Source organism: Macaca fascicularis, chromosome 20 (genome assembly GCF_037993035.2).
Source record: "Macaca fascicularis isolate 582-1 chromosome 20, T2T-MFA8v1.1".
NCBI classification, from domain to species: domain Eukaryota; kingdom Metazoa; phylum Chordata; class Mammalia; order Primates; family Cercopithecidae; genus Macaca; species Macaca fascicularis.
This window is the reverse complement of record NC_088394.1, coordinates 16081347-16108922: the sequence shown is the minus strand read 5'-3', so window position 1 is coordinate 16108922 and position 27576 is coordinate 16081347. Positions and strand designations below refer to the sequence as shown.

The following is a 27576-nucleotide window of genomic DNA, read 5'->3' as shown; positions in this document are numbered from 1 at the left end:
CCCTGTGCTCCACGTGGGTTGGCAGACAGCACCCACATGGAGTCCTTCTGCTCGTCACCAGCACCCTGCAAGCTTCCCACGCCTGGAAGTGGTGTGTTTCCGATGGGAACGTCGGGCCAGAGGTCTCCCAGCAGTCCCCAGCTCGGAGCCGCGCTAGCAGCTCCCAGGCCTTCCCTGGAGCCTGCTCCCTCTCCTGGGGGGCCTGTGAGCATCTGAGCCTATAAATCTCTCCTGCTCTGGGCCTAGGATTCACAAGACTGCTAGGAAAGCCTGCCTCTGTCCCTGAAGTAGTGGATCAACATAGCCCATCTGACTGTCCATCTCAAAATCTCTCCTTAAGATAGTGGAGGTTGTCTGCGCCGGTCCCAGGAGGTTCTCTCTGCCTGGATTCTAATCACAGGGAACCTGGTTCTTCTATCTTTCACCCTCTTTTAAAAAATCATTTTTTAGTACTTTGGGAGACTGAGGTGGGTAGATCACCTGAGGTCAGGAGTTCAAGACCAGCCTGGCCAACATGGTAAAACCCCGTCTCTGCAAAAAATATAAAAATTAGCCGGGTATGGTGGCACGCGCCTGTAATCCCAGCTACTCGGGGGCTCTGAGGTGGGAGAATTGCTTGAACCCAGGAGACAGAGGTTGCAGTGAGCCAAGATCAAGCCACTGCACTCCAGCCTGGGTTACAGAGTGAGGCTCCATCTCAGGGAAAAAAAAAAAAAAAAAAAAAAAAAATTTAAACTGGTTTCCCATTTTGCTCTGTCCTCAAGTGAATTTCTCCCCCCGGGTGGAAGCTAAAGGCACGGATATCTGTCTGTCTCCAGAGTATAGTGGAGAGATTAAAGTTTGATTTTTTTTTTCCTGTTTTTTTTTTTTTTTTCTTTGAGTTGAAGTCTTGCTCTGTTGCCCAGGCTGGAGTGCAGTGGCACAATCTCAGCCCACTGCAACCTCTGCCTCCCGGATTCAAGCGATTCTCCTGCCTCAGCCTCCTGAGTAGCTGGGATTACAGGTGCCTGCCACCATGAGTGGCTAATTTTTTGTATTTTTAGTAGAGATGGGTTTCACCATGTTGCCCAGGCTGGTCTCGAACTCCTGACCTCAGGTGATCCACCCGCCTCAGCCTCCCAAAGTGCTGGGATTACAGGCGTGAGCCACTGCGCCCGTCCCAGGCCTGTTTTTAGATATAGGGTCTCACTCCACTGCCCAGGCTGGAGTGCCATGGTGTAATCACAGCTCACTGCAACCTTGAACTCCTTGGCTCAAGGGATCCTGCTGTCTCAGCCTCCCAAGGAGCTGGGACAAGGGGTATGTCCCTCACACTTAGCTAATTTTAAAAAATAATTTTTTTTTTTTTTTAGAGACTGGGTCTTGCTATGTTGTCCAGGCTGGTCTGGAACTCCTGGCCTCAAGTGATCTTCCCATCTCAGCCTCCCAAAGTGTTGAGATTACAGGCATGAACCACTGCATCCTACCTATATATCTCTCTTTTTAAAACACAAAAGGTATAACACTATGCTACCTCATCTTTGTTTAGCTTAATATATTTTGGAGATTTTTCTGTGTCCATCCATAAAGCTCTGCCTGCTTCTTTTCAATGGCTGCCTATTTTATTCATGTATTTTTTTGAGACAGAGTCTTGCTCTGTTGCCCAGCCTGCTGTGCAGTGGCACGATCTCTGCTCACTGCAACCTCTGCCTCCCGAGTTCAAGCAATTTTCCTGCCTCAGCCTCCTGAGTAGCTGGGATTACAAGCGTGTGCCATCACACCCAGCTAATTTTTGTATTTTTAGTGGAGATGGGGTTTCACCATGTTAGCCAGGCTGGTCTGGAACTCCTGAACTCAAGTGATCCACCCTCCTTGCCTTCCCAAAGTGCTGGGAGTACAGGCATTACCACTGTGCCCAGCCTGCCTAATTTTAAATGCGCCATTACATAAATACACCAGAATTGAAACTTCCAGAGTTGACTAGTCTTTAGGCCTTTTGTCTTGAGGATTTCGTTCAACCAGGCCACCTAAACATCCATCTATAATCTGAGGGAAGAGAGAGAGAACTGATTGGAGTTGGGCATAGGATCCGAGGAACATGCCCACCTCCAGTCAGTTCTCTCTTCAGATTATAGATGGAAGAAAGAGTTACCTCTTTCACTTTGCCTTCTTCAGTCCCATCCATCCTCCCATTCATATTCCCATCCAACCATCCATCTATCCATCCCTCTCATTTGCCCACCTATCCAGTCTTGTCCTCCCTCCCATTCACCCAGCCATCCACTCTGTCATCCACCCACTCATTCTTCCCTTCTCCATCCACCCAGTCATACACCCACCCACCTACCTATCTACCCACGTTTCCCTCCTTTCTTCTTTCTTTCTTCCTGCCTATCTATCCATCTATCCATCCATCCTTCCTTCCTTCTTTCCATCCATTCGTCCACCTACCCACCCACCCACTCATCCATTTGTCTTCCTGTCTCTCTACCTATCCATCTATCCATCCTTCCATCTAGCCACCTATCTACCTATTCACGCAACCACCCATCCATTTATCCTCCCATCCATTTACCTATCCATCCATTCTTCCATCCACCCATCCTGTCTTCCTTCCTTCTTTCCTTCCGTCCTTCCTTCCATTCACTTACCCATCCACCTGTCCTTCCATCCTTCCACCCATCTACTCATCTATCCATCCATCCATCCATCCATCCATCCATCCATCCATCCATCCATCCATCCATCTTCCCACCCATCTGCGCATCCACCCACCCATCTACTCACTTACTTATCTGCCTATCCACCTACCCATCCACCCTCCCATCCATCTGTCTATTCATCCATCCACCCACCCATCCATCTACCCACCCTTCAATTCACCCATCTACCCTTCCTTCCTTTCTTCCTTCCTTCCGTCTACTCATCTTCCCATCCATCCATCCATCCATCCATCCATCCACCCACCCACCCACCTATCTAACAAGTATAGTTCAGCACCTACTATCTATCTGCCAGTACTAGAGATACAATGTTAAACCAAGCCTAGGAGACTTGAAATGAAGCTTGTGAGAGCTGAGCACTGAACTAGTAGGACTGAAGCCAGGGAGTGGATTTAAGAAATGCTTGCCACTGTGGCATTGTCTATCAGCAGATATGATGCTGGGATTTCTACATCATTAGGTGACTGTTGAAAGTGTTGGTAACTGTTCTCAGATCTCTCTTTGGGAAGGAAATGGGTCTTCAGAGCCTGGCTCCACGTCAGAGGCCTCTTTAAGAGTAGAAGGTAATGGGTAATGTCTGCTTAATCATGTTTAGTTCTTTGATGACCTCTGTATCTTTTGGGTTTCTCTGATAGTAAATAACGGAGACTGACTCTGTCATCTAGTAGAGGAAAAGGATTTGTAGGGGAGTATGGAGGAGCTCACAGATGCAGCGGGAATACTGGGAATCAGGCTAGGTAAATGACAGAAACTGGGGCTGCTTGGGTCCAGGGGCAGAAAGAAAGTCTGCCTCAGGGCTCTGTCCACCTGCTGTGCTTCCCTGTCATTGACTGAGCTTGGTGCTTTAGGCCAGAGAGTCCGACCAATGCAGCCTGGAACACGTTCTTACCTCTTTGTTGAAGGTACTTATGAGGCAGTCCCACTAAGACTGTACATGATGGCAGGGGTGATGGGGGAAACCTCAAGGACCACAAGATGCTTCTGGAAGAAGAGGAAATGGATGCTGGATTTACAAAAAACCACAAATGTGCACAATACTATATTACAGATGAAGGAACTGAGGCATGGAGTTTAAGAATACTTGCCCAAGGCCACAGAGCAGAGAAGTGGCTAAGTGGAATTCCAATCTGTATAGATCTAACATCTGTGTTTGGTTCCTATCCTAATCTGGGTGGGGTGGGCCTCCAGCGACACCTCCAGAACTGATGTGGCTGGATGCCAATGACTCCTGGATCAGTCAGGCTCCAGCATCTTTCTGGGGCTGCCTCTTGGACTTTGGGGCTGCCCTTTTGGCTTTGGTCTTGGCCCCTGTGGCCTGGGCAATGAGCCCAGCTGACCTGTTGTCACTTCCAGTGGGGCCGGCATGGAGGAACTTTAGAATGGCCCTAGGAGGAGCCAAGTCCAGACCCTTAGCTCAGAGCTCATTTTAATTCATGGCTCTTTTTTCTTTCTGTTTGCAGATCGGGAGGACCAGTCCATTCTATGCACGTAAGTGGAACTGCTTTATATTGTTGTTGTTGTTGTTGTTGTTGTTGTTTTTTCCCCCAGAGTTGAGATCCAACCTATGAAAGAAAAGATCCATGAGATCTTTGATTTCTTCATGGTTCCAAGTGCCTCTCTTTATGCCTGGCACAGTGTAGATACTCATTAAACATTTGTGATATGTGTTCTTCTGCGGAGGCAGGCAAACTTAAACTCTTAATGATACCTGGTATCATTTGGTTCCATACCTCTCCTCCTTCCAAAAAACTAGCATTTATTGAACATGTACTGTGTGCCAGGACTTGAACTAAACATATTATATGCAGAATCTAATCTAGTTGCATAACAGCCATCTGTATGAATAAGGAAGATGTTAAACTATCACTTTAATATTTCACAATTATCAAGCCACAAACACATCAGAGCCATATTTGGTGATTGGTGTAACCGTTTCTTTGAAGACTTAGGTACATAGGCAGAAGATAGTAACTCAATTTTAAAATCATTCAGAGAATTTTCACTATTGTATTTATATGCAAGTAACATATTAATATATATTGTTGATTCACTGACGTTGAACTCACAGTCAGCAGCTCTGTGGCTGATGCCTGGATGAAGTTTATCTGATGTGTATTTCTTACATAATGGATATCACAACCTTATTGTGCTTGGAAACATGAGCCAACACTTGAGCACTATGCTGGGGACGTTTTAGTATGTGTGCTGCCAAAGGGAGCATATCTGAAGGGACATTTTAAACTGCAAAATAACTAACAAAAAGCCACAAAAATACAAAAAGAGGTGGCACTAAATACGCTACAAAAAGGACAGTTGTTTACAGTATGAGAGTTGAAACTAGAAGGTAGAGCATTCCCCTGTTCAACCTGAGCTGGGAACGTGCGCATTGGTGGAGTCGAATTTTCCATGCTCTGCACATGTTCACAAATGACCACAAAAGTGCCATGAATATTGATTTTGGGGTTACAAATAACTTTCAGCAGGCGGGTGAATTTGCAAATATGGAATATGTAAATAATGAGGATAGACTGTGTATATATATATTTAATATCTAATATGTATTATATTTAATATATTTATATTCATATATATATTTTTTAAGATTTGGAAGCAACTAAAGCTATAATTAACAGGGGTTATTTAAATAAAATACAGCATTTCCAGGTAGCCACTGCAAAGAGTGAGGCTGATCTATTTATGCTTAAAGAGAATGCTCTTTGTAGATATACCGATGACGGGAAAACACAAGGGCAAACCAGCATATGCATAATGTAACCGTGTGCGTCTTTAAAAAGAGCAGGAATGCGTGGACATGCATATGTTTCCTATTTGCATAAAATTATCTGGAAGGTCAGTTAAAAACTAGTAATAAGAATTGCAGATGGTGATGGATGGTAGGATGGCAATGAACTGTATCAAGAGAAGATTGAAACAATTCATAAGTTTGGAATTGATATAGCTAGAAAACCCGGAAACAATAAAACAAAGGCAATTATAAACTCCAGGAAAAACCAAAAGTTGGGGTGGAAAGAGAAGTAATCACATTGGACTAAGGAGCCCAGCTGTGCAAGTTTGGAGTATTTATCTAACCAGAATAACTACCTGTGATGGAATTGGCTCTGTGGGGAAAGGGAAGAGGATTAGATGGGGACTGAATTCTCATCTTCCATGGTCAGAAGTAAACATTTGATGTTTAACAATGAGTAGTCTGGATCTAGAGATATAATGCTACCTAGATATGTGGATATAAATGCTAAAACAACCTGCTGACCTGGTTTCCTAGTTTTCTGGCTTCTAGGGGTCACCTACATTCCTTGGCTCATGGTCCCTTCTTCCATCTTTAAATCCTGCAGCACAGTATTTTCAAATCTCTTTTTCTGGTCCCCCTACCTCCCTCTTATAAGGCCCAGGACCCTTGTGGCTATATTAGCCCCACCTAGATTATCCAAGACAGTCTCCTCATCTCAAGCAAACATAGTCACAGATTCTGAGGACAGAATTTGATCCCCTAGGAGCCAAACCCATGCGTAAGCCACATGTCACCTCCCCAGGAACCAAAATAGTGTTGCTCAACTGCCCTCTATTGAGTGAATGAATTAAGTGTGGTAACAGAGAGGTGCAGGAAAGAGTAGGACTTTCAGATGGCTTCCCACCCATGTGTGGCTATGCATGGGTCACTTAACCTCTCTGAGCTGAGCTTATGGAGAGGCTGTGAAGATGAAGAAGAGGCCACCCTGCTCTCATTTCCAGCACCCATGCCATCAGCAGTGCTGTCTAACATAACTTTGTGATGAGGTCACTTAAAATGTTCACTTAAAAGTTCACTTAATTGAGCTCTTAAAAAGTGGCAAGGGTATTACAGAACTGAATTTTTAAGATTTTGGTTAATTTAGATAGTGGTTCCTAACTTGGACAGTGTGATGCTGAAATATTTCTCATCTATGTCCATTCCTCTGACTCTACCACCTCTTCGTAGTTCACGGTCCCATCACCTCTCACCAAGGCCTCTGCAGCAGTCTCTTAAGCTCCCTGCTCCCATTGCTTGCTTCCTTCCTTCCTTCAATAGGAATATTCATCCATTATTCATTGAATAAATATTCATTAGCATGCTGTCATAAAGTGTGGATTCCAGAGCCTAACCCTTTGGGTTTGAATTCTGGCCCCATCATTGTCTAGTTGTATGCTCCGAGAAACATCAATTTACTTCTCTGAGCCTCAGTTTCCCCATCTGTAAAATGGGAACAATAAGCACCCCACTGTGTTGGAAGGATTAAACGAGTCACTACATGTGAAGAACGGAGAAACAGGCCACTACCCCATGGCGAGCACTTTGTAATGATCAATTGCTATTGCAGTGAAAGTGCTCACTATTTTTAAAAAATCCTTCCTGCAATCCAGTATCCATCCTGCAGTTTATTTATTTATTTATTTATTTATTTATTTATTTGAGATGGAGTTTTGCTCTTGTTGCCCAGGCTGGAGTGCAATGGCATGATCTTTGCTCACCGCAACCTCTACCTCCCGGGTTCAAGTGATTCTCCTGCCTCAGCCTCCCAGGTAGCTGGGATTACAGGCATGTACCACCATGCCCGCCTAATTTTGTATTTTTAGTAGAGACAGGGTTTCGCCATGTTGGTCAGGCTGGTCTCGAACTCCTGACCTCAGGGGACCCAGGGAGCCTCAGCCTCCCAAGTGCTGGGATTACAGGCATGAGCCGCTGCGCCTGGCCCATCCTGCAGTTTGTTGTTGTTGTTGTTTTTTCTTGTTGAGACAGAGTCTCACTCTTTTGTCGAGGCTGGAGTGCAGTGGTGCAATCTCGGCTCACTGTGCAACCCCCACCTCCTGGGTTCAAGCAATTCTCCTGCCTCAGCTTCCCGAGTAGTATGCCATCATGCCCGGCTAATTTTTGTATTGTTAATAGCGATGGGGTTTCTCCATGTTGGCCAGCCTTGTCTCAAACTCCTGATTTCAGATGATCCACCCACCTCGGTCAGCCTCCCAAAGTGCTGGGATTACAGGCATGAGCCACTGCACCCAGCCCATCCTGCAGTTTTGATTCTCCCCACACTGGTTCTAAAGCCCCGTTCCCCTCCTGAAATGGTTTCCTGCACCCATGAGAATAAAACTCAGATTCCTTACCGTGACTTGGAAGACTGAGCGTGGATCCACTCTTCCCTCGTCACTTCCTGCTGTCCCCCTCCGTTGTGGCCCTCCAGCCACACTGGAGAGCATTCTGCCTCATACCTGGGCCCAGCATTTCCCTCCCTTGGACCTCTGTCCATACCGTTTGCCCTGCCTGGCCCACCCTTCCTTCCATCCTTCCCACAGGGCTCTCTGGTAACTTTCAAGGCTCAGCAACTCTCTGGCTTCCCCATACACAGCCTCCCCTCTCCTCCCTTCCCCTCAATCTTCTCAGTCATATCACGCTGATATAGCAATGATATCTCCACCACAAACTATCTTGATTATTTGTTTGTTGACTTGGCTGTTGTGTATCTCCATCTCCTGGAATGCAGCATTAGCAAGGACTTAGCACACTGCCCACACCCAACCAATGCTGGAGAAGTAGGTGTTAGCCATTGTTAGGGAGGAAATCCCAAAACGATCCAATTTTTATTTGCAAATGCGTCCAGTCACCCCAGAACCACCAACATCTTCAGTCGCGGTACTAAATTTTATTTTGCTTGTTGTGAAATTCAGCCAAAGTGACTAGAAGGAGCTACAAGTTGACAGTAGGGCTGAGCTTTCAGGCATAGTTGGTGGTCAAGAGAAGCCGGGTTGGAACCAACTGTTTGGTTATGCAGTTAAGAAACTGGAAATTGGCTGGGTGTGGTGGCTTATGCCTGGAAACTCAGGGTCTTGAGAGGCCGAGGCAGGAGGGTTGCTTAAGGCCAGAAGTTTGAGACCAAACTGAGGAACACAGTGAGACCCCATCACTACAACAAATTCAAAAATTAGCTAGGTGGGATGGTGCACACCTGTAGTCCCAGCTACTCAGGAGTTTGGGGAGGGAGGATCACTTGAGCTTGGGAGTTAGAGGCTAAGTGAGTTGTGATCGTACCACTGCACCTCAGTCTGGGCAACAGCAAGACCCAGAGAGGGAGAGAGAGGAAGGAAGGAAGGAAGGAAGGAAAGGAAGGGAAGGAAGAAAAGAAAGAAAGGAAAACTGAAAGCTGAATAAATGTAATTTTTAGGCCTGAGTTGTATTTTGTCTAGCATGTAATCCATCCAGTGTATTCAGTTTAATTAGAGGCCATGGGCCTGGTTTGAGAAAGAGCTGTGTGATTGAGGGGCTAAATTAAGAGGAGGAGGGTGTTGGCACATAAAATTAGAGAGAGGTAGGGGGGTGCTTCCAGGCCCTGGGGAGGAGTTTAAACTTTCGTCTAAAATGAATGACAGGCCGGGCACGGTGGCTCATGCCTGTAATCCTAGCACTTTGGGAGGCCAAGGCAGGCTGATCGCTTGAGCTCAGGAGTTCAAGACCAGCCTGGCCAACATGGCAAAACCCCGTCTCTACAAAAAACACAAAACTTAGCTGAGCATAATAGCATGTGCCTGTAGTCCCAGCTACTTAGGAGGGTGAGACAGGAGGATCTCGGCTCACCGAGCCTGGGAGGTAGAAATTTGGCAGTGAACCAAGATTGCACCACTGCACTTCAGTGCAGTGTCGCCTGGGTGACACAGTGAGATCCCACCTCAACAAATATATACAATAATAAAATAAATAATACAATGGATGAGAATGTGCTAAGGGACTCAAGCCAGGGAAGGACAAACTTTGACCAGTGAGTCAAATCAGGCCCTTGCCTATTTATTCTAGATAAAGTTTTATTGAAACACAGTCGCACCCACTTGTTTACATATTTGCTTTTGTGCTGCAGTGGAGAGCTGAGCTTTTACAGAAAGAGTTTGCTAACTCCTAGCTTAAACAGTGGGAAGTTGTGAATATTATTTATATCTTAATAATAGGATGAACGTTGAAAATCATTATGCAAACAATAGATAAGCACTATGGAAGCAGTGGTTATAAAAGTAATAATAGGTGGGCACAGTGGCTCACACCTGTAATCCCAACATTTTAGGAGGCCAAGGCAGAGGATTGCCTGAGGCCTGGAGTTCAAGACTATCCTGGGCAACTTAGTGAGACTCCACAAAATCACAAAATTAGCTAGCTGTAGTGGCACATGCTTGTCATCCCAGCTACTCAGGAGGCTGAGGTGGGAGGGCCACATGAACCCAGGAGTTCGAGATTGCAGTGAGTCAGCGTTGTGCCATTGCACTCCAGCCTGAGCAACAAGCAAAACTGTCTTAAAAAACAAAAGTAATAATAACAAACATTTTGATATACCAGGCATTGTTCTAAGCATTTTATATAAATATTCACTCATTTAATCCTCATAAGAATCATATAAAGGATCAGGTATGGTGGCTGATGCCTGCATTCCCAGCACTTTGGGAGGCTGAGGCTAGAGATCACTTGAGACCAGGAGTTTGAGACCAGCTTGGGCAAAATAGCGAGATCCCTGTCTCTACAAAAAAATTTAAAGATTAGCCAGCTGTGGTGCTGTGCACCTGTAGTCCCAGCTACTTGGGAGGCTGGGGCAGGAATATCACTTGAGCCTAGGAATTCTCAGTTGCGGTGAGCTACGATTGCATCACTGCACTCCAGCATGTGCCACAGAGTGAGACCTTGTCTCAAAAAAAAAAAAAAAAAAAAAAAAAAAAATCATCCAAGGTACGTGTTTTTATTATATCCATTTTATAGTGGGGTAAAGAAACTGAGGTATGGAGAGGCTAAATGACTTGCCTAAGGTCACACACAGGTAACTGGCAGAGCAGGGATTTGAACTTGAGCAACATGGCCCTGGAGCCCATTATGCTATTCTGCCAATTGATGCTGTAGGGGAGAGAGGCGTTGCTTCTGCCTGGGGTTTTGCAGGACGTGTAGGAGTTGTACAGTACAAAATGCCAGAATGCCTTGCCAGTCACATAAAGACCAGAGACTAAATAGCTGTGCGGTTCATCAGAGACAATTTGGCTTTCCTACCAATGGCAAACCACAGGCTGAAATGGACTTGGCAATATTCAACCCTGGGAGCCAGGACGAGGTACAGAATTTGTAAAATTTTGCAAAATGAAAATGCTGGCTGAGCGCAGTGGTTCACACCTGGAATCCCAGCACTTTGGGAGGCTGAGGCAGGCAGATCACGTGATGTCAGGCGTTCGAGGCCAGCCTCACCAACATGGTGAAATCCCATCTCTACCAAAAATATAAAAATTACCCAGGCATAGTGGCAGGCACCTGTAGTTCCAGCTACTTGGGAGGCTGAGGCAGGAGAATCACTTGAACCCGGGAGGTAGAGGTTGCAGTGAGCCAACATCACACACTGTACTCCAGCCGGGCAATAGAGCAAGACTCAGTCTCAAAAGAAAAGAAAAGAAAATGCAGAACCTTTATAAAGAATTATGAAGAATTTCCAGATGACAACATTAGAGTATTAAATCAAGCACAGGCTGGTCCCTGTAAGACTGTACAGATCACACTGATGAAGCCAGCCTGGATGAGGGGTTAAGTGGCCGTTGGGTGGTTCCTCCCAGCCGCTGGGGCTGGACTGATTAAAAGGAATTGGCATGGGGGTAATTACAAGGCCAGGAGGCCATATTTGGTCATGAGCCCGGTCCTTCTCCGGGAAGAGGGAGAGGAAGGAACAAGAAAGGAGTTTAGGGTGCTCAGACCAGGAAAGCATCTTCACCCCTAGAGGTGGGGGTCAGAAAAGCCAAGTTATGAATGTTTCTGGACCAACTCGGAGCATATCAACCTTCAGACGCCCACGAGCCTGGAGCTTGGGATGTTTTATTTGGCAGAACCTCCCAGGGCAATTTGTTTTTCTCAACAGAGCTTGGAAACAGTGGAGCCCAGCAGCTACATGGGAAGGGGTAGAAACCCAGAGTTTACGTCCCACTCCCCATCCCGGGCAAAGTGGAAGACCATAGCCATGGACGGGGCATGTTGATGTCTTTGGTTTTTTGTTTGTTTGTTTGTTTTTTGAGATGGAGTCTCATTCTATTGCCCAGGCTGGAGTGCAGTGGCACAATCTCAGCTCACTGTAATCTCCGCCTCCTGGGTTCAAGCGATTCTCCTGCCTCAGCCCCGCCCCCCCCACCAAGTGGCTGGGATTACAGGCGCACACCACCACACCCGGCTAATTTTTGTATTTTTAGTAGAGACAGGGTTTCACCATGTTGGCCAGGCTGGTCTTGAACTCCTGACCTCAAGTGATCCACCTGTCTCAGCCTTCCAAAGTGCTGGGATGACAGGCATGAGCCACCACACCCAGTGATGTCTTTGTTGTAAAAGGGAGGAGGTGAGGGAGGTTCAAGGCCAGAGTGGAAAGGAAGGAATTGTGGGAAAGAGAAGGGAGCACCAGCAGTCTAGGAACACTGGTTTGTTGGCATGAAGAATGTGTCGCACACGTGTTGTTTGTGCACACTGCTGTCCTGATTCTTGTCTTGGATCTGAATAGGTTCATGACCGCCTACACAAGTGGTTTCCTACATCCAAAAGTTTCTCTACTTTCTCTTACTTGAATCAGAATCCATCCCCTTCACTTTAGAATGAAGTCTAGCAAAGTTCTGACGTTAGCCTGATTGAAGTAATTCATACTTAGGTGTGAATGACTGAGTGGCTTGATTCATTGGTTAGGGCAAGTAAAGACTGCTGGAATATATGGCAGAACTCCAATGGAGTGGTGCTGGGACTTCACTCTGTCTTTTCTCTTTGCTGATTTGTTAAAATAAAAGGGTAGGAGGCAGAATATGGGCCCTGGTGTCAAGGGGACCTAAGTTCAAATCCTGCTTCTCCTCCATTTCCTATCTGTGTGAAAGCAAGAGCAATTGTGGGCTGGAGCAATTTACTTCAACCTCTCTTTGCCTCATTTTCCCCAGGTGGGTGATGGGGATAATTAATAACTCTCTCACTAGATTGCTGGGTAGAGTAAATGTAAAGATTTGTGAGCCCAAAGCCTAGTACTGTGTAGGCCTTCAACAAATATTAATTCCCCTTCCCCAGCCCTTCTTCTGGCCTTGGAAAGCAAGTTCCTAGAGGGTTGGGCCTGTGTCATGGAACAACTTGGTGAAATGTAGGAAGAGGAATTCTGATTGCATTAGAATCAGAGACCTGACTTTCCATTCTGACTGTATCCCTTCTTTGCTGTGTGACCTAGGGAAAATTGCTTACCCACTCTGTGCAAGACTCCTCCTTGTATAACAACATGGAGGCAGGAAGAGGATAAAGGAAATAATTCATGTAGAGCAATTAGCAAGGGACCCTTCCCTCTATATCCCCCCAATGACAAATGCCAATTCTTCTCTCTCTTAAGAGATGGGATCTTGCTATGTTGCCCAGGCTTCTCTCAAACTCCTGGCCTCAAGTGATCCTCCCAACTCAGCCTCCTGAGTAGCTGCGATTATAAACGTGGCCAATTCTCTGCTGCACCTGGCCAGTTCTCCTCTTTTACACACACACACACACACACACACACACACACATACATACATACATTCTGGTCTTAGTTTCCCCTTCTGGGGATATAAGGTAATACTTTCATGGTTCCCATTTCATATACTGCCTCCGAGGCCATGTAAAACAATGTGGCCACTGGGAAGGAAGGCCTCTAGGAAGGGAAGGGACTGCACAAAGTCACTGCAAGATGTTCCATCATTCTTGGCCATCAGAGACTTGATTTCTGGACAGTGGGACCTGTAGGATTAGGCCCAGCAATTTGGGCCACTTCTTTTTTTTCCTTTCCCCCTTTCTTTTTTCTTTCCTTCTATTTCTTTTTTAAGCCATGAGCCAAGTTATTAATGGGCCCTTGGCAGAGAAAATTAATTTCTTTACTTCCTAATTAGGAAGAAGAGCAGAGACTGTACTAGCTGTGGTGGCACTGGTTCAGCACAGAGAACCTTGGGCCGACCTTGGGGTGAACAAATTCTTTTTCCAACTTAAAAAAAAAAATCTCTCTTATATTTTAGAGTATTAAGTGAGCTCAGAAAATGAGAGAGATGAGGCAAAGAAAGAAAACACAAAAAACAAAAGTAAACTGAAAAAATAGGAGAAGACAATAAACAACTGAAGTTTTGGTCAAGGCACTGTCCTTATCTTTCACTAGGAGTGGTGGGACATAGAGGCAGTATCTAGATGGAGCCATTCCATTGTGATTATTTCTGATGGCCAAAACGGGTAGCTAGTTCATGAAGGCCATCCTGGTAAAAAAAAAAAAAAAAAAAAAAAAAAAAAAAAAAAAAAAAAAAAAAAATCTACCTTCATATTCCAGGAGTACACACTTTTTTGATAAGACAAACCATGTCATACTGATCTAAACATATCAGTCATTTACACTTTAGTGTGAATTACTTCAACTGGGCTTATCCTTAGATACTTGGCTGAGATTATCAGCTAGCCTCCTGATACATAGGGTGGGATTCCTCAGAAGATAAAGGGGCTTGCCTCTGCTCAGTGATCAATGGGATAACCAGTTTTTGGGTAAATTTTTCTTTCCATAAGGGAGCTTCTTAAACTTTAGGTCCCAGTACTCCAGAGGCACTTAAGTCCTTTCTTGAAGGCTGCCTTGTGCCCGGTCTTTCCATTTCTAGCAATGCTAATGATGTCTTAAAAGTAGACAATTCCAAATAAACCTGTTTGGACCCTTGTAGGAAAACTAAGGTTTTCTTTTTCACCCTATTTTTTAAAAGATGAGGTCTTGCTGTGTCACCCAGGCTGGAGTGCAGTGGTGTGATCATGGCTAACTGCAGCCTCAAACTCCTGGGCTCAGGCCATCCTCCCACCTCAGCCTCCTGAGTTGCTGGGACTACAGGCATGCACCACCATGCCTGGTTAATTTTTCTTATTTTTTATAGAGTCAGGGTTTTGCTGTATTGCTCACACTGGTCTTGAATTCCTGGACTTGAGTGATCCTCCTGCCTCAACTTCCCCAATAGCTGGGACTACAGGCATGTGCCACCATGCCTGGCTAATTTTTAAAATTTTTTGTAGAGGCATTGTCTCTCTGTGTTGCTGAGGCTGGTCTCAGACTCCTGGGCTCAAATGATCCTCCCACCTCAGCCTCCCGAAGTGCTGGGATCACAGGCATGAGCCACCACGCCCAGCCCACCTTTTCACTCTTTGTATCTGAATTCTTTTGTACGTCCTCTTGGAAGGAATAGATTGGGCATTGGACCTAAGTTGGGGACCCAGTTCAGCTCACTACCAGAGATGTGACCTTGGGCAAGTTACTTCCCCTCTGGGAGCCTCCGTTTCGCCCTCTGGGAAATGGTGGTGATGATCATTATCGTCCTGCCTGGCTCATGGAGCTGCGGAAAGGTCACCATGGAACGTGTGCATAGATGATGTCCACTGGGTCACTATTCCTGTGTCTTTCAGAGGCGAGTCTGGAGCCGGGAAAACCGAAAACACCAAGAAGGTCATTCAGTACCTGGCCGTGGTGGCCTCCTCCCACAAGGGCAAGAAAGACACAAGCATCACGGTGAGTGGCAGTTCCCAATCAGAGGCCATGATTTAGCCAGCCGGTCTCCAGCTTGCAGCGCAACCGAGATACAAACAGAACATCGCTGCAAGAACTCAGGGCCTGTCTGACTCCCCCTCCCCTGAAGACTCAAAGAGGGACCATCTTTTTGGCAAGCAGGCCTGTTGAGTATGGGTGATTTCTTGGTTCAGCTGGAAGCATCTCTCCAGAAGGGGGCCCGTTTTGCGAAATGAGAATAAGCCCTTTCCTTCCGCAGTGAGATCTTCCTTCACGTCGGGGCTTCTCAGTGGTGGCACTGATGTCGTTTTGGACCAGATAATTCTTTCTTGGAGGGACTTCCCCGTGCCTCATACAGTATTTCATGACATCCCTGGCCTCGACCCACTAGATGCAGATAGCCCCCTTCCCTCCAGTTGTGACAACCAAAAATATCTGTAGACGTATCAGATGTCCCCTGGGGTGGGACAGTTGCCCTAGATTGAGAATCACTCCTTTCAGTGAATCTCTGTAAAGTCCTAGGGGTTAAGGTACCTTTTGGGTTCCCTGATTCCTCCACGTGTCCCCCATCCCTGGGATGGAGATGCTGGTATCACTCGGCCCAGGGACTTCAGTGCAATGCCAGTAACTGTGGATGGAGCACCTACTGTGTGCCAGGCACCACTTGGGGTGGGGGCCTGGGGATAAGTCTGAGAGATGCTGTTATTCTCTTCTGTGAGTTTCTGGACTTGTGGAAGAGCACGTAGTTGTCAAATAATCCCAGAAATAAACAGATGATGACACAGTATGACTAATGATGACACAGTATGACTAATGATGACACAGTATGACTAAGAGCTTGGGAGGAAAAGAAGAGGCGGTTTCTAGGGTCACCCCCTCTAGGGCCCATCCTTCTCCTCCTCCTCGTGTGTCAGCCCCGCTCCATCTGTCCCACAGGAGGGGGCACGCGGTGGGGCCGCCGGGACTGGCCAGCACCTCCGTCTGCAGGTTCACAGGCGGGAAGATGGTAGGATGGAGATCTGACCACGGTGTGGGGGTGTCTCCAGTGTTCGCCATTCCGGATGTCGCTTTAGGCCCTCAGAGGGGACTCTGGGGCAGCCACCATGGCCGGCTTGTCCAGAGGCCCTTGGAGATCTGGAATGGGCGCTGGTTGTGGCTTTGGAGAACTTTCCTTCTCCGAACAAATGCAGGAAACTCAAGATTCAGCATCGTAGAGTTGTCTCTGGCAAGTTGGTTTCTAGCCATAGTGAGTGGGAACAACGGCTCCAAAGGCTGCATGGCAGTTAAAATACAGTTTCCACTGCCTTCCCTTTCCCTAAAGAGTGAAAATAGGACATAATACTTTCTAACAACTCATCTTTATCAAGGGCCTCCTAGTATGTGCTACTTGTTTTGGTTGCATGTGTAAACACATCTCAGGCATTGTCTCACTGGATACTGTTTTAAGGAGCCTAATGTGACCCCAGTAATTATGAAAACCATTGAAATGTCTGGATCTCTAAGAAATTAGAAAAAGGAGGGAATGGCTGAGCGTGGGGGCTCATGACTGTAATCTCAGTGCTTTGGGAGGCGAAGGCGGGAGGATGGTCTGAGCTCAGGAGTTCAGGACCAGTCCTGGGTGACATAGTGAGACCCTGTCTGTACAAAAAAAAAAAAAAAAAATGGAATTAGCCAGGCATGGTGTGCATGCCTGTAGTCTTAGCTACTTGGGAGGCTGAGGCAGGAGGATCGCCTGAGCCCAGGAGGTTGAGACTGCAGTGAGCTGTGATCGCATCCCTGCAGCGATCTCTAAACAGAGAGAAAAGAAACAGTATCAAGGAAAAGGAGCTGACCTGTCTGTCTTGGGGAGTCCAGGCTGTTTGGGGGGATCAAAGTCATATATTCTCCAGCCCCTGATGTCCATGTGATGGAAATAACACTGACATTTGTTTTATACTGTGTTGTTCAACCACAGCAAGGCCCATCTTTTGCCTACGTGAGTAACTGAGAGTGTTTTCCTGGTGTGTAGGGGAGGCACGGAGTGAATTTAGATCTGCATGATCCTGTTGCACCCACCAAGTCCCGTAGCTGGTGGTAGAAATGGGGTAGGCCCTGGAGTTTCACAACTCAAACAAGTAAATGCACCAAGATACCATCCTGTGGGTGTCTGATGCCAGGGCAGGGTGTCAGGGTGCATTTACCACCCACTGGACTCCTATTGGAATCCCCAGAGTTGCGCTTCAGCCTGAAATGGATTTCTCCAGTTCAGAATGAACCCCTGCACCCTTCAAGGCATCCACTCCTGGTACCCCTGACTGGAACAACCTAGACAGAGACGTCTGTCCCATCTGGCTGAGTGTCTTAGGACTGTCAGGCACCAAAGCTTCCCTGGCTCCATGGACAGTCAATGGCACAGCTGTGGCATGCCTCCCTCTTCTCTCCCCGCCATCATCCCTAAGTTTCTTCCCCCAGCCCTGTCCCTGGTGCACCAGTGTGTCCCTGTGCATGCGTGTGCAGTGCGTGTCTGTCTCTTGCATGCTGGTTGCTTGACTCAAGCCTCCAGAAATCGTCTTGGAGGTTGCGATGCACTAGCTTTGGTGGCGCGGTAAGGCCCCAGCTACGCAACGCATAACCTGGTCCTGCTTGGACCTGTGCGTATGAACTCATCTCTAACGCAGAGCTTGGGGGGCTGACATGTGGGTCCCAGCCTAGAAGAAACCCACAGGTGTCTTCCTCGGCTCCCAAAAAGATCATTGAATCCATCTTAGTTAGACCCCGGGTGACAGTGTTGCAGATCAGAAGGAGAAGTACAGTTCTTATTTGGGATCTGCTCTAGTGTGACCTTGGCCGAGTCAGTTAACTTCTCGGGGCTAGGGTTTCGTCATCTATGAAATGAAGGGTTTGCACCAGGTCCCCCCATTTAAAGCTCTCTTGCCAGGACGTTTCAACCTTACCTGCTAGAATCCCCATTCTAGAAAGGGAGTCTTTTTCAGAGACCATGGAGACCCCGAGTTTATGTGAACGAAAGTGATTCCTTTAGTCATCTTCCCACCAACAAAGAAACACCCACGACGCTCCTCGTAAATTTCCACCGGTCTCAGCTGTGGTGATTCCACTTGTGGCTGAGATTTTAATGCCAATGAGGCTTTTGCTTCATCTTTCTCTGGGAGCTACAAAAAGGAGGATGTGTGGACAAATAAAAACAGAAACAAATAGCAGCTTCCTACTTTGTCCTGTAGACCAGGTACCCTGACGCCTTCCTGGCATGCAGAGGAGCAAGGAGGAAGCCATGCCCATCGTTGTCCCCTCTAGACACTTTCCCGGCTCCTGTCCAGCCCAGCCCTGCTGCCTGGAAAAATAAGGAAGGGAAGGCAGGAGGGAGATCAAGGAGAAAAACTCCCAGAATCCAGGGCCTGGAGGCTTCAGGGCCCATCTGCAGCCGCTGTGTTTTAGGGCTAGGCCAAGAGCAGCTCCTTTGCTTTCCCAGCTTAACTTACCACATTGGCCCTTTCCTGCCATGATTAATCACGTGACCGCATTTGTGCACATAGCCAGCGGGCTATGTACAGTCTCAGCTGCCTTTAACCCGATGAATGGAGCTCAGGCAATCTGCTTTGAAGCTTTATTCTGCAGTCTGCTAAGAGGATTCCTGGTGGGTTTTGTGCATTCCTTACTTGTCTTCTGTAGGAGACTTCAGAAAACCAGTCCTGAGAAAGGAAAAATTGCAGCTTAAAAAAATTGCACTAAAATAATCAGAAGGAGGATTGTAGTAGTTTAACTTGAAGAAGACTGCTTGTTAAACATGGATAGCAGCACGACTGCCATGAACAGTGGGGCAGGTGGTGCACTGCACAACTCTGTGGGGCACCATTCATCATGATGTAAATGACATCACCAGCATTGTACAAGGCAGTGGCTTTGAGTGGCAGTGATGTTGTAGAGATGAGCAGGCCCTAGTCTTGAAAAAAAGTGACCTTCCTAAGGAGTAGATGTCCTAGCTGTGAGAGAGCCCAGACAGTTGCTTCTTTCCTTCTGAAATCCTCCTGTAAATCTGGACATTAGCATCGGGGTCTAAGAGGAGGTAGGAGATAGGAGAGAACCTGTGGGTTAAGGGCAGAGTTTTGTGACAACATCCATCCAAGGTAGAACTGTCAGGACCTAGGTTGCTTTCTCCAATAACTAGATGTGAATGAATTTTAGGGAGAGCTGGAAAAGCAGCTTCTACAAGCAAACCCGATTCTGGAGGCTTTCGGCAACGCCAAAACAGTCAAGAACGACAACTCCTCACGATTCGTAAGTAGCAAAGCCACGCGGGTTTTCCAGAAAAGGTTTGGTGTCATTTCCTGCCTGGGCTGCAGAGTGTTTGTGTGCGGAGGTGGGAGGGGCATCTGACCCTGGAGAGATGGGCTGTACCTTACAATCTTGCAAGAGCTCCTGCCTCTCACACTCTCATTCATTCATTCATTTACTGTTCACTCAACAAATACTGGTCAGGTGCGGTGGCTCACACCTGTAATCCCAGCACTTCGGGAGGCTGAGATGGGAGGATCACTTGAGCCCAGGGGTTCTAGACCAGCCTAGGCAACAAAGTGAGACCCCTATCTCTATTATTAAAATTTTAAAAATTATTTATTGAGCATGTGGTATGTGCTAGACCCTTACATCCAATACCATTTTATGTAGCAAAACATGAATTGAGTGCCAACTATGTACCAGGCACGCACCTTCTCCAAGAAATATTTAGTAAGTAACTACTCTGTGCAATTATTCTGGTAGGCACTTTTACATGTACCACCATTCTCTTTGTTTGTTTCTCATTTGCTGTTTTTATTAAGTGCCTGCTGTGTACCAGGCACTGAGCGAGGCTCACAGGATTGTGATGAATAGTTCAGGTATGGTTCCAGCCTTCATGAAGCTGGTTCTTCCAATTGAAGAACAGACAGTGAGTGAGGCAGGGGGTACTACCTTCCCACGCACACTCCCCCAGGCTCCAAAGCAAAAGGTTTTTGCCTGAGCCCAACAGGGGCAGGGGAACTCTGAAAGTGGGTGATTGATGTTATGTAGACAAAAATGGTTTCATTGTACAAAAGAAGCTGTTGCCTCTCTGTAGGAGGGTCAGGAAGATATTTCAGGGAGAAAAGATGAAAGAAAAATTGCCTCTGCGTTCCAGGAGTAGGGGTCTCTGAACTGTCGCTCACTGGGATGGGGTCCCGTGAAAGACTTTGCAGAAAGCTGTGCTCTACTGAGCATATTCACATGGTGGTCCCTGACCCTGCGATCCCCAAGGCCCATTTTAGTAACAAACAATTACACGATGTCTCCTTTCCTTGCCCAAAATTAGAATCATAGATAGTATCACCTCCTACACGGATTAGATGAATACACGTCAGCGTAATACCCTAACTGTAATGTGAAGAAGAAATAACATAAGACAATTCATTTAAAAAGGGTGCATTTCAGGCCCAGCGAGGTGGCTCATGCCTGTAGTCCCAGTACTTTGGGAGACTGAGATGGGCAGATCACTTGAGCTCAAGAGTTTGAGACCAGCCTGGGCAACATGGAGAAACCCCATCTCTACAAAAATAAATAAATAAAGAAATAAAATAAAGTGCGTTTCAGCATATCAATGCTTGGGCCAGGCCACACCAACAGAAGACACAGTAAGAGACAGACACTTAGGTCTATCCACTGCGACAGCTACAAATACAAGGAAAAGGGTCAAGTTGAAGCACTGATGGTGTTGGGATGGGATTTTCCAGAATGGCAACTGACTCTCAGTGAAGCACTGAACCAAAAGCAATCTTCTCTAGAGTCACACAGATGGGATATTCTTATATTACAACAACATGTTAAACACTTTTTAATGCTTTTATTTAAAAGCATAAAAATCTAGGCTGGGCACAGAGTGGCTCACACCTGTAAACCCAGCACTTTGGGAGGCTGAGGTGGGAAGATCACCTGAGGTCAGGAGTTTGAGACCAGCCTGGCCAACATGGTGAAACCCTGTCTCTATTAAAAATGCAAAACTTAGCTAGGCGTGGTGAAACACCCCTGTATTCCCAGCTACTTGGGAGGCTGAGGTGGGAGAATCACTTGAACCTGAGGAGATGGAGGTTGCAGCGAGCCAAAGTCACACCACTGCACTCTAACCTGGGTGACAGAGTGAGACTCCGTCTCAAAAAAAAAAAAAAAAAAAGAAAAAAGAAAAAAGCATAAAAATCTAAAGGCGTAAAGGTTAGGTTCTAAGTCTAGCTAATTACACACAGATTTTTACCTCCATGAGTGTCAGGTGAGACACTGCAAGAGTCATAAGGGATATAGACAAGGATTGGCATCAGAGACTCTCCTGGTCATTGCAGGACTCCCAAAATATCCTTGGCCCCACTGTTCACTAACAACAGTGGCCCCCGCCATCATGTGACAAGCCAAATAATCTCTTCCACTGATTTCCAAAATCTCCATCGCAGATGTGCCGCCTCCACTGAGAAGCACTGTGTTTGCGTGTTACAATTCAGTGCAATGTTTCTAGCCCCGTCATAAATGGAAGTATAAGTACAAGACAAATCCCTAAAAACATCCTCCCCTCACTGGTGTCCCTGCCATCTTGAGAAGGAGAGTGAAGAAAGGCGCCTGGGCCTTGCCTGTGACCAGCCAGCTCTCCCTGGCTCCATTTGGGATATGGTCATCCCAAGTCACTCTACCGCATGTTTCCCAATAAGGAAAGTTTAAAGGTTTTGTCAAGGACTGAGCAAGCCTAGGGGATCGTGTCCACACACGCCAACACTTCCCACCACATTATGTCATGGTGAAGGAAATGGATGAAATCCTGTCTCGCCTGTTGAGGAAACAGGAAAAGGGTTGATGCCAACAGATGGAGGATTGGATTCCATCCTTGGTTTCATGGCTTAGCTGAGGCAGGTAGATAGGGCCATCTTTGGAGATACTTGTTGAGCCTCTAGGGCCAGGGACATGACCCATTCCTGCCTAAAGGACATCCTACACAGGGCCTGCTTGGGCATTGTGGCCAATGCTACTCACCTGTCCCACAGAGAAGGTTTCATCCATAGTTGGATGATGTGGGTGCAGCTTGTTCTGAAGCAAGGTGGGGTTTGGGGAGGGAGTCCTTTCCAGCCCCTGAATATGGAAAAACCTTCCTTCTGCTTAGGGCTCTACCTCTCAGGAGCAATGTCATGTTGGACAGTCACTTGATCTCTCTTAGTCTTAGTTTTCCCAGCTTTACAATGGGGATAGTGGGCTGGGTGTGGTAGTTTACTCCTGTAATCCCAGCACTTTGGGAGGCTGAGATGGGAGGATCGCTTGAGTGCAGGAATCTGAGACCAACCTGGGCAACACAGTGAGATCCTATCTGTACAAAAATTTTTTTAAAATTAGTTGGGTATGGTGGTGCATGCCTGTAGTCCTAGCTACTTGGGAGGCTGACGTCATGGGGAAAAGGGGATTGCTTGAGCCCAGGAGTTCAAGGTTACAGTGAGCTATGATTTCACCCCCGCACTCCAGCCTGGGTGACAGAGCAAGACCTTGTCTCCAATAAATAAATAATTTTTTTAAAAAATGGGGATAGCCAGCTGGGCGCGGTGGCTCACGCCTGTAATCCCAGCACTTTGGGAGACCAAGGCGGGCGGATCACGAGGTCAGGAGATCGAGACCATCCTGGCTAATGCGGTGAAACCCTGTCTCTACCAAAAATACAAAAATAGCCAGGCGTGCTGGGTGCCTGTAGTCCCAGCTACTCGGGAGGCTGAGGCAGGAAAATGGCGTGAACCCGGAGGCGGAGCTTGCATCGAGCTGAGATCACGCCACAGCACTCCAGCCTGGGCAATAGAGCGAGACTCCATCTCAAAAAAAAAAAAAAAAAAAAATGAGGATAGCCATGATGGACTATGGTCATTGCAAGAGCCAAATGAAATTGATCTGTGAACATGTTTTACACGTTCTGTTGCTGTCAGGCCTGGGGTGGTCTCAGCTCAGCAGATGTTGGTTCTGCCTGATGAGTTGACCTGTGGGGTTCTGAATGTTCGCAAGAATGCCCCTCACCCCCCCATCCTCTGTAACATCTCCCTCCTGCTTGCCCACAGCATGGGGTTAAAGGCTGAAGTTGGGCAGCAAAGCTTGAACTGTGTTTTCCTGTTGGCAGGGCAAATTCATCCGCATCAACTTCGACGTCACAGGTTACATCGTGGGAGCCAACATTGAGACCTGTATCCTTTCCCTGAGGCTGGGCCAAACGGGCACCCCTGACCCCTACCAACCTCCAGCCCAGAGGCTGGGAGAGTCCAGGAGCCACCCCTGTCTTTCCAGCTTCTTAGGTTTCTTCCAGAACAAATCTCCCCTCAACAGCAGGCATTGTGGTGCAGTGGTTATACATGTGTGGACCGGACCCCTGGTTTGAACCCCAAAGAAGCAGCCTAGCCTGCATGTGATGCTCGAATGACCTGTCCCTTAGCTGACTGACCTTGGGCTGGTTACTCCACCTGTCTGTGCCTCATCAGCAAAATGGGGATGATAACGAATGGTACCTGCCTCATAGAAATGTGAGAATAGTGTGAGTGGACTGATATAAAGCTCTAGGCACCATGCAAGGTGCAGAGTAAGGGCTGCCTACATAGTGTCTCTTGTATGATCTTCACTTCATTCTTACTCAGCCACCGTCCGAGGCCAAGTTCTCGACCTGTTATCCTTTTAGAGACTTGGTCTGTGATGGGCTCCACTTCTTAGGTAGGAAATTAATGAAAACAGAGTTTACCCAGAAGAACGCTGATGTCGCAAGGAACGAGTAGAGTGTCTCTTTCATGAATCTGAGTGGTGAAGTGGAGCCAAGTTAGAAATATCTGGACGTGGGGGAACAACCAGGTCTAGAGTTTAGTGACTGATCAGCCTCAGGAGCTTTGCAGGCGGCCCTCGGGCTCAAGGGTGTGGTATGTTCACAGCTTCCTGCGGACCACGTGCTTGGCAATGAATAGGGCCTGGGGGGCGACTTAGCGTCTTTCTGCCCCTGAGGTCTGCTGGCAGCACCTCGTGGTCCCATTTGTCCACGTTATATGCCCTGGATAAGGGGGTGGGTTGTGGAGTGGCCTCCTCTCCACTGTACTTGTCTAAGCTGCGGGGATTTGGGAAAACCACTGAAGCTCTCTCAGTTTTGCCTCAGTAAAATGGGGGTGATCGCACCTACTTTGTGGAGCTGGTGCAGTGATTAAATGAAATAATATGCATAATAGTATGCACAGCCCCTAGTATGGGGCGGGGCCCAAAGTGAGCATCTCATAGGTGGTGGCTATTGTGTTACTGTTAACGTTTTGTATGTTTCTACTTTAATCTGCCCAAACCAGCCAGGATTCCTGTCCTGCAGCTGGGAGGGCTGCCAGGCTTCGGTCAGGGCCCTTTTGTCCTGCAGCCTTGCACACACCTCTCAGCAGTTCATTTCCTGTGTTTAGAGTGATCCCCAGGCATAGCGCTGTCCTTCAGGCCTCAGCCTTCCTTTTAGATCAGTGGTTCTGAAAGTATGTTTCCCAAACCAGCAGCATCAGCATCACTTGGGAGCTCTTTAGAAACACACATCTCAGCCGGACACGGTGGCTCAAGCCTGTAATCCCAGCACTTTGGGAGGCCGAGGCGGGCAGATCACTTGAGGTCAGGAGTTCGAGACCAGCCTGGCCAATACGGTGAAACCCTGTCTCTACTAAAAATACAAAATTAGCCAGGCGTGGTGGCATGCACCTGTAGTCCCAGCTACTAAGGAGGCTGAGGCAGAGGAATTGCTTGAAGCTGGGAGGCAGAGGTTGCAGTGAGACAAGATTGTACCACTGCACTCCAGCCTGGGTGACAGAGCAAGACTCTGGCTCAAACATATATGTATGTGTGTTCCTGTGTGTGTGTATACGTGTGTATATATTGTGTACAATACGTGTATACACGTGTGTGTATACGTATGTATACACACACACACACACACACATATATATATATGAAATGCACACCTTAGGCCCTGCCCCAGGTCTGCTGAATCACATGTTGGAGGGTGGAGCCCAGCAAGCTGGGTTTGAATAAGCCCTCTAGGAATTTTGACGCACCATGAGAAAGTCTGAGAATCACTGCTTTCCAGCTAGGACATGGGCTGTGGTAGCCCAGGCACTGCTAGCTGGGTTTAAGACTTGAAGAAGACAAGGTCTGCTCATCCAGCCCCATCATCCCGCAGCATCACACTTACTGCTGTGGAAATCGACCCAGTACAGTAGCCCAGCCTCCTAGTTGTCCTCTTCCATCACCCCAGACCCTGGGATCTCCATGCCACCCTCACCTGCCTTCCCCTCTGCTGTCCCTCCTGCCACCCTCCATGGCAGAGCAGCTCTCCTGAAATTAATTAGTATAGCATGTTTATGGTCTCTCTCCCCTCCGTCCCATGAGACCCCACTCTTGGAACAGAGGGCATGGAAGACCGCTTTGCCACTTGCTAGCTGTATCATCTTGAGAAAGGACCTCCCTTCTCTGAACCTCAGTTTCCCCTTCATGAAAGCACCAATAATAGTTGCACTTACTTCCTAGCATACTGTGTGAGGCTTCAGTGAGACAATTTATATCCATCATTTCACATAGGAATGAATCATAAATCATAGAGGGTGTCATTATTTGCATTCTGTAATGTCTGAAGACAGCTCACTTTAAAGAAGATTTGCTGGTGATGGCTGTTAGGGGAACATCTCATTACCATCTTCCTGGGGTCTTTCTATGCTTTGTCTTTTCACTCTATTCCCCTCCCTTCTTTCTGCATCTGAGGTCTGCTGGCAGCACCTAGTGGTTCTATTTGTCTGTAGGGGTGATGGTCAAAGTTAGACATTACCGATCCCTGGGGCAGAACTGGAAAGTCATCCCGTGTGAATTGGGTATGATAGAGATGGATGTGGAAGACCAGAAGAACACTCGCAGTATCCCCAGAATCCCTAACTCCCTCCAAACCAGATCTGCTGGAAAAATCACGGGCAATTCGCCAAGCCAGAGACGAGAGGACGTTCCACATCTTTTACTACATGATTGCTGGAGCCAAGGAGAAGATGAAAAGTAAGTGACTAGCAATGACGTGTGATTGGAAGGCTTGAGCCTTCCCTTTCATCAGAATCCGAGGTTAAGGGATTGGCTATTAAAAGAGTCTCAGATCCTGCCAGAAAGGACCATGTCTGTGAGTGACAGATGAGCAGTTCTTCATCTCCTCCCAGTGAGTGAGTGTGGCTTTTGTTCAGTCATTCTCATTTACTGACCGCCTACTATGTAACATAGTAGCCATCAACTCCAATTAGACATTAGATCATTAATGATTCATGTCTAATTAGACCAGAGAGCATCAAGTCCAACTAGACACAATCGGTGCCTTCAAGGAAAGGGAGAAAGACATTTACTTTACTTGCCAATTTATAAAACTTGCAAGTATAAAAGATACATTCTGGTTTTATAAGGAATTTGCAGGGCCAGCGGGGCTAAGCACTTTTCATTATACATGTTTTGCCAGTGACTTTGTAGAACAGGGGTCAAAACTTTTTCTGTAAAAGGCCAGATAATAAATCTTTAGGCTTTGCAGGCCACACAGCTTCTGTCACAGCTATTCAACTCTGCACTGTAATGCAAAAGCAGCCACAGGCAACACATAAACCAATGAGCACAGGCAACAGATAAACCGAGGTGTGCAGGCAACACGTAAACCAATGAGCACAGGCAACACATAAACCAAAGTATGCAGGCAACACGTAAACCAATGAGCACAGGCAACACATAAACCAGTGAGTGCAGATGCGTCACTGTGTTACAATAAAACTTTATTTACAAAAACAGGCAGTGTGCAGAAGTTTGCCGACCTCTATTGTAGGGAAAAATGTTTTTTATGTAAATACAATACACTGTACACCAGACTCCAGTAGGAAGTTATGAGTTCAGTTCTGGACATGCAGTTGTTTACTACTAAAAATATATACAAATCACATAGCTTAAAAAAGGAATGGATCAGTCACTACCTGTCCGTAGTAGAGTCTACATATTTGTAATAAGTTTTAAGTCTGAAATTTTATGGGAATAATACAGACTTTGCTTCCCATCTCTTTTGTGGCCCGAGTGTAGTTATTTTGGTTAAGACAGTTACCAAAAGGATCTGTGTGAGCTCAGAACTTCGCTGTGTTGGAGTGTATTACAGAGCTCAGCTACGGGGGTGGTGTTTTCCATTATTTAAATTTCCAGGGTGGGGCGCAGTGGTTCATGCCTGTAATCCCACACTTTGGGAGGCAGAGGCGGGTGGATTACCTAAGGTCAAGAGTTTGAGACCAGCTTGGCCAAGATAGTGAAACCCTGTCTCCCCA

At 46.9% G+C, this 27576-nt stretch overlaps 1 protein-coding gene across 10 annotated transcripts in view; it reads left to right on the top strand.

Annotated features, from left to right (window-relative positions):
- The window catches only part of MYH11 (myosin heavy chain 11), a 153654-nt gene that overhangs the window by 52797 nt on the left and 73281 nt on the right, over positions 1 to 27576 (top strand). For 6 of the 10 annotated variants that reach the window (XM_005591326.5, XM_005591325.5, XM_005591329.5 and 3 more), the window contains 6 exons: positions 4163 to 4190; positions 15142 to 15244; positions 17196 to 17216; positions 19421 to 19513; positions 23376 to 23439; positions 26195 to 26293. In XM_005591326.5, the coding sequence (XP_005591383.1) occupies positions 4163 to 4190; positions 15142 to 15244; positions 17196 to 17216; positions 19421 to 19513; positions 23376 to 23439; positions 26195 to 26293 (408 nt within the window). The remainder of the gene's footprint in view (positions 1 to 4162; positions 4191 to 15141; positions 15245 to 17195; positions 17217 to 19420; positions 19514 to 23375; positions 23440 to 26194; positions 26294 to 27576) is intronic. The other 4 variants (XM_005591331.5, XM_005591330.5, XM_074028293.1 and 1 more) reach the window with 1 other exon arrangement.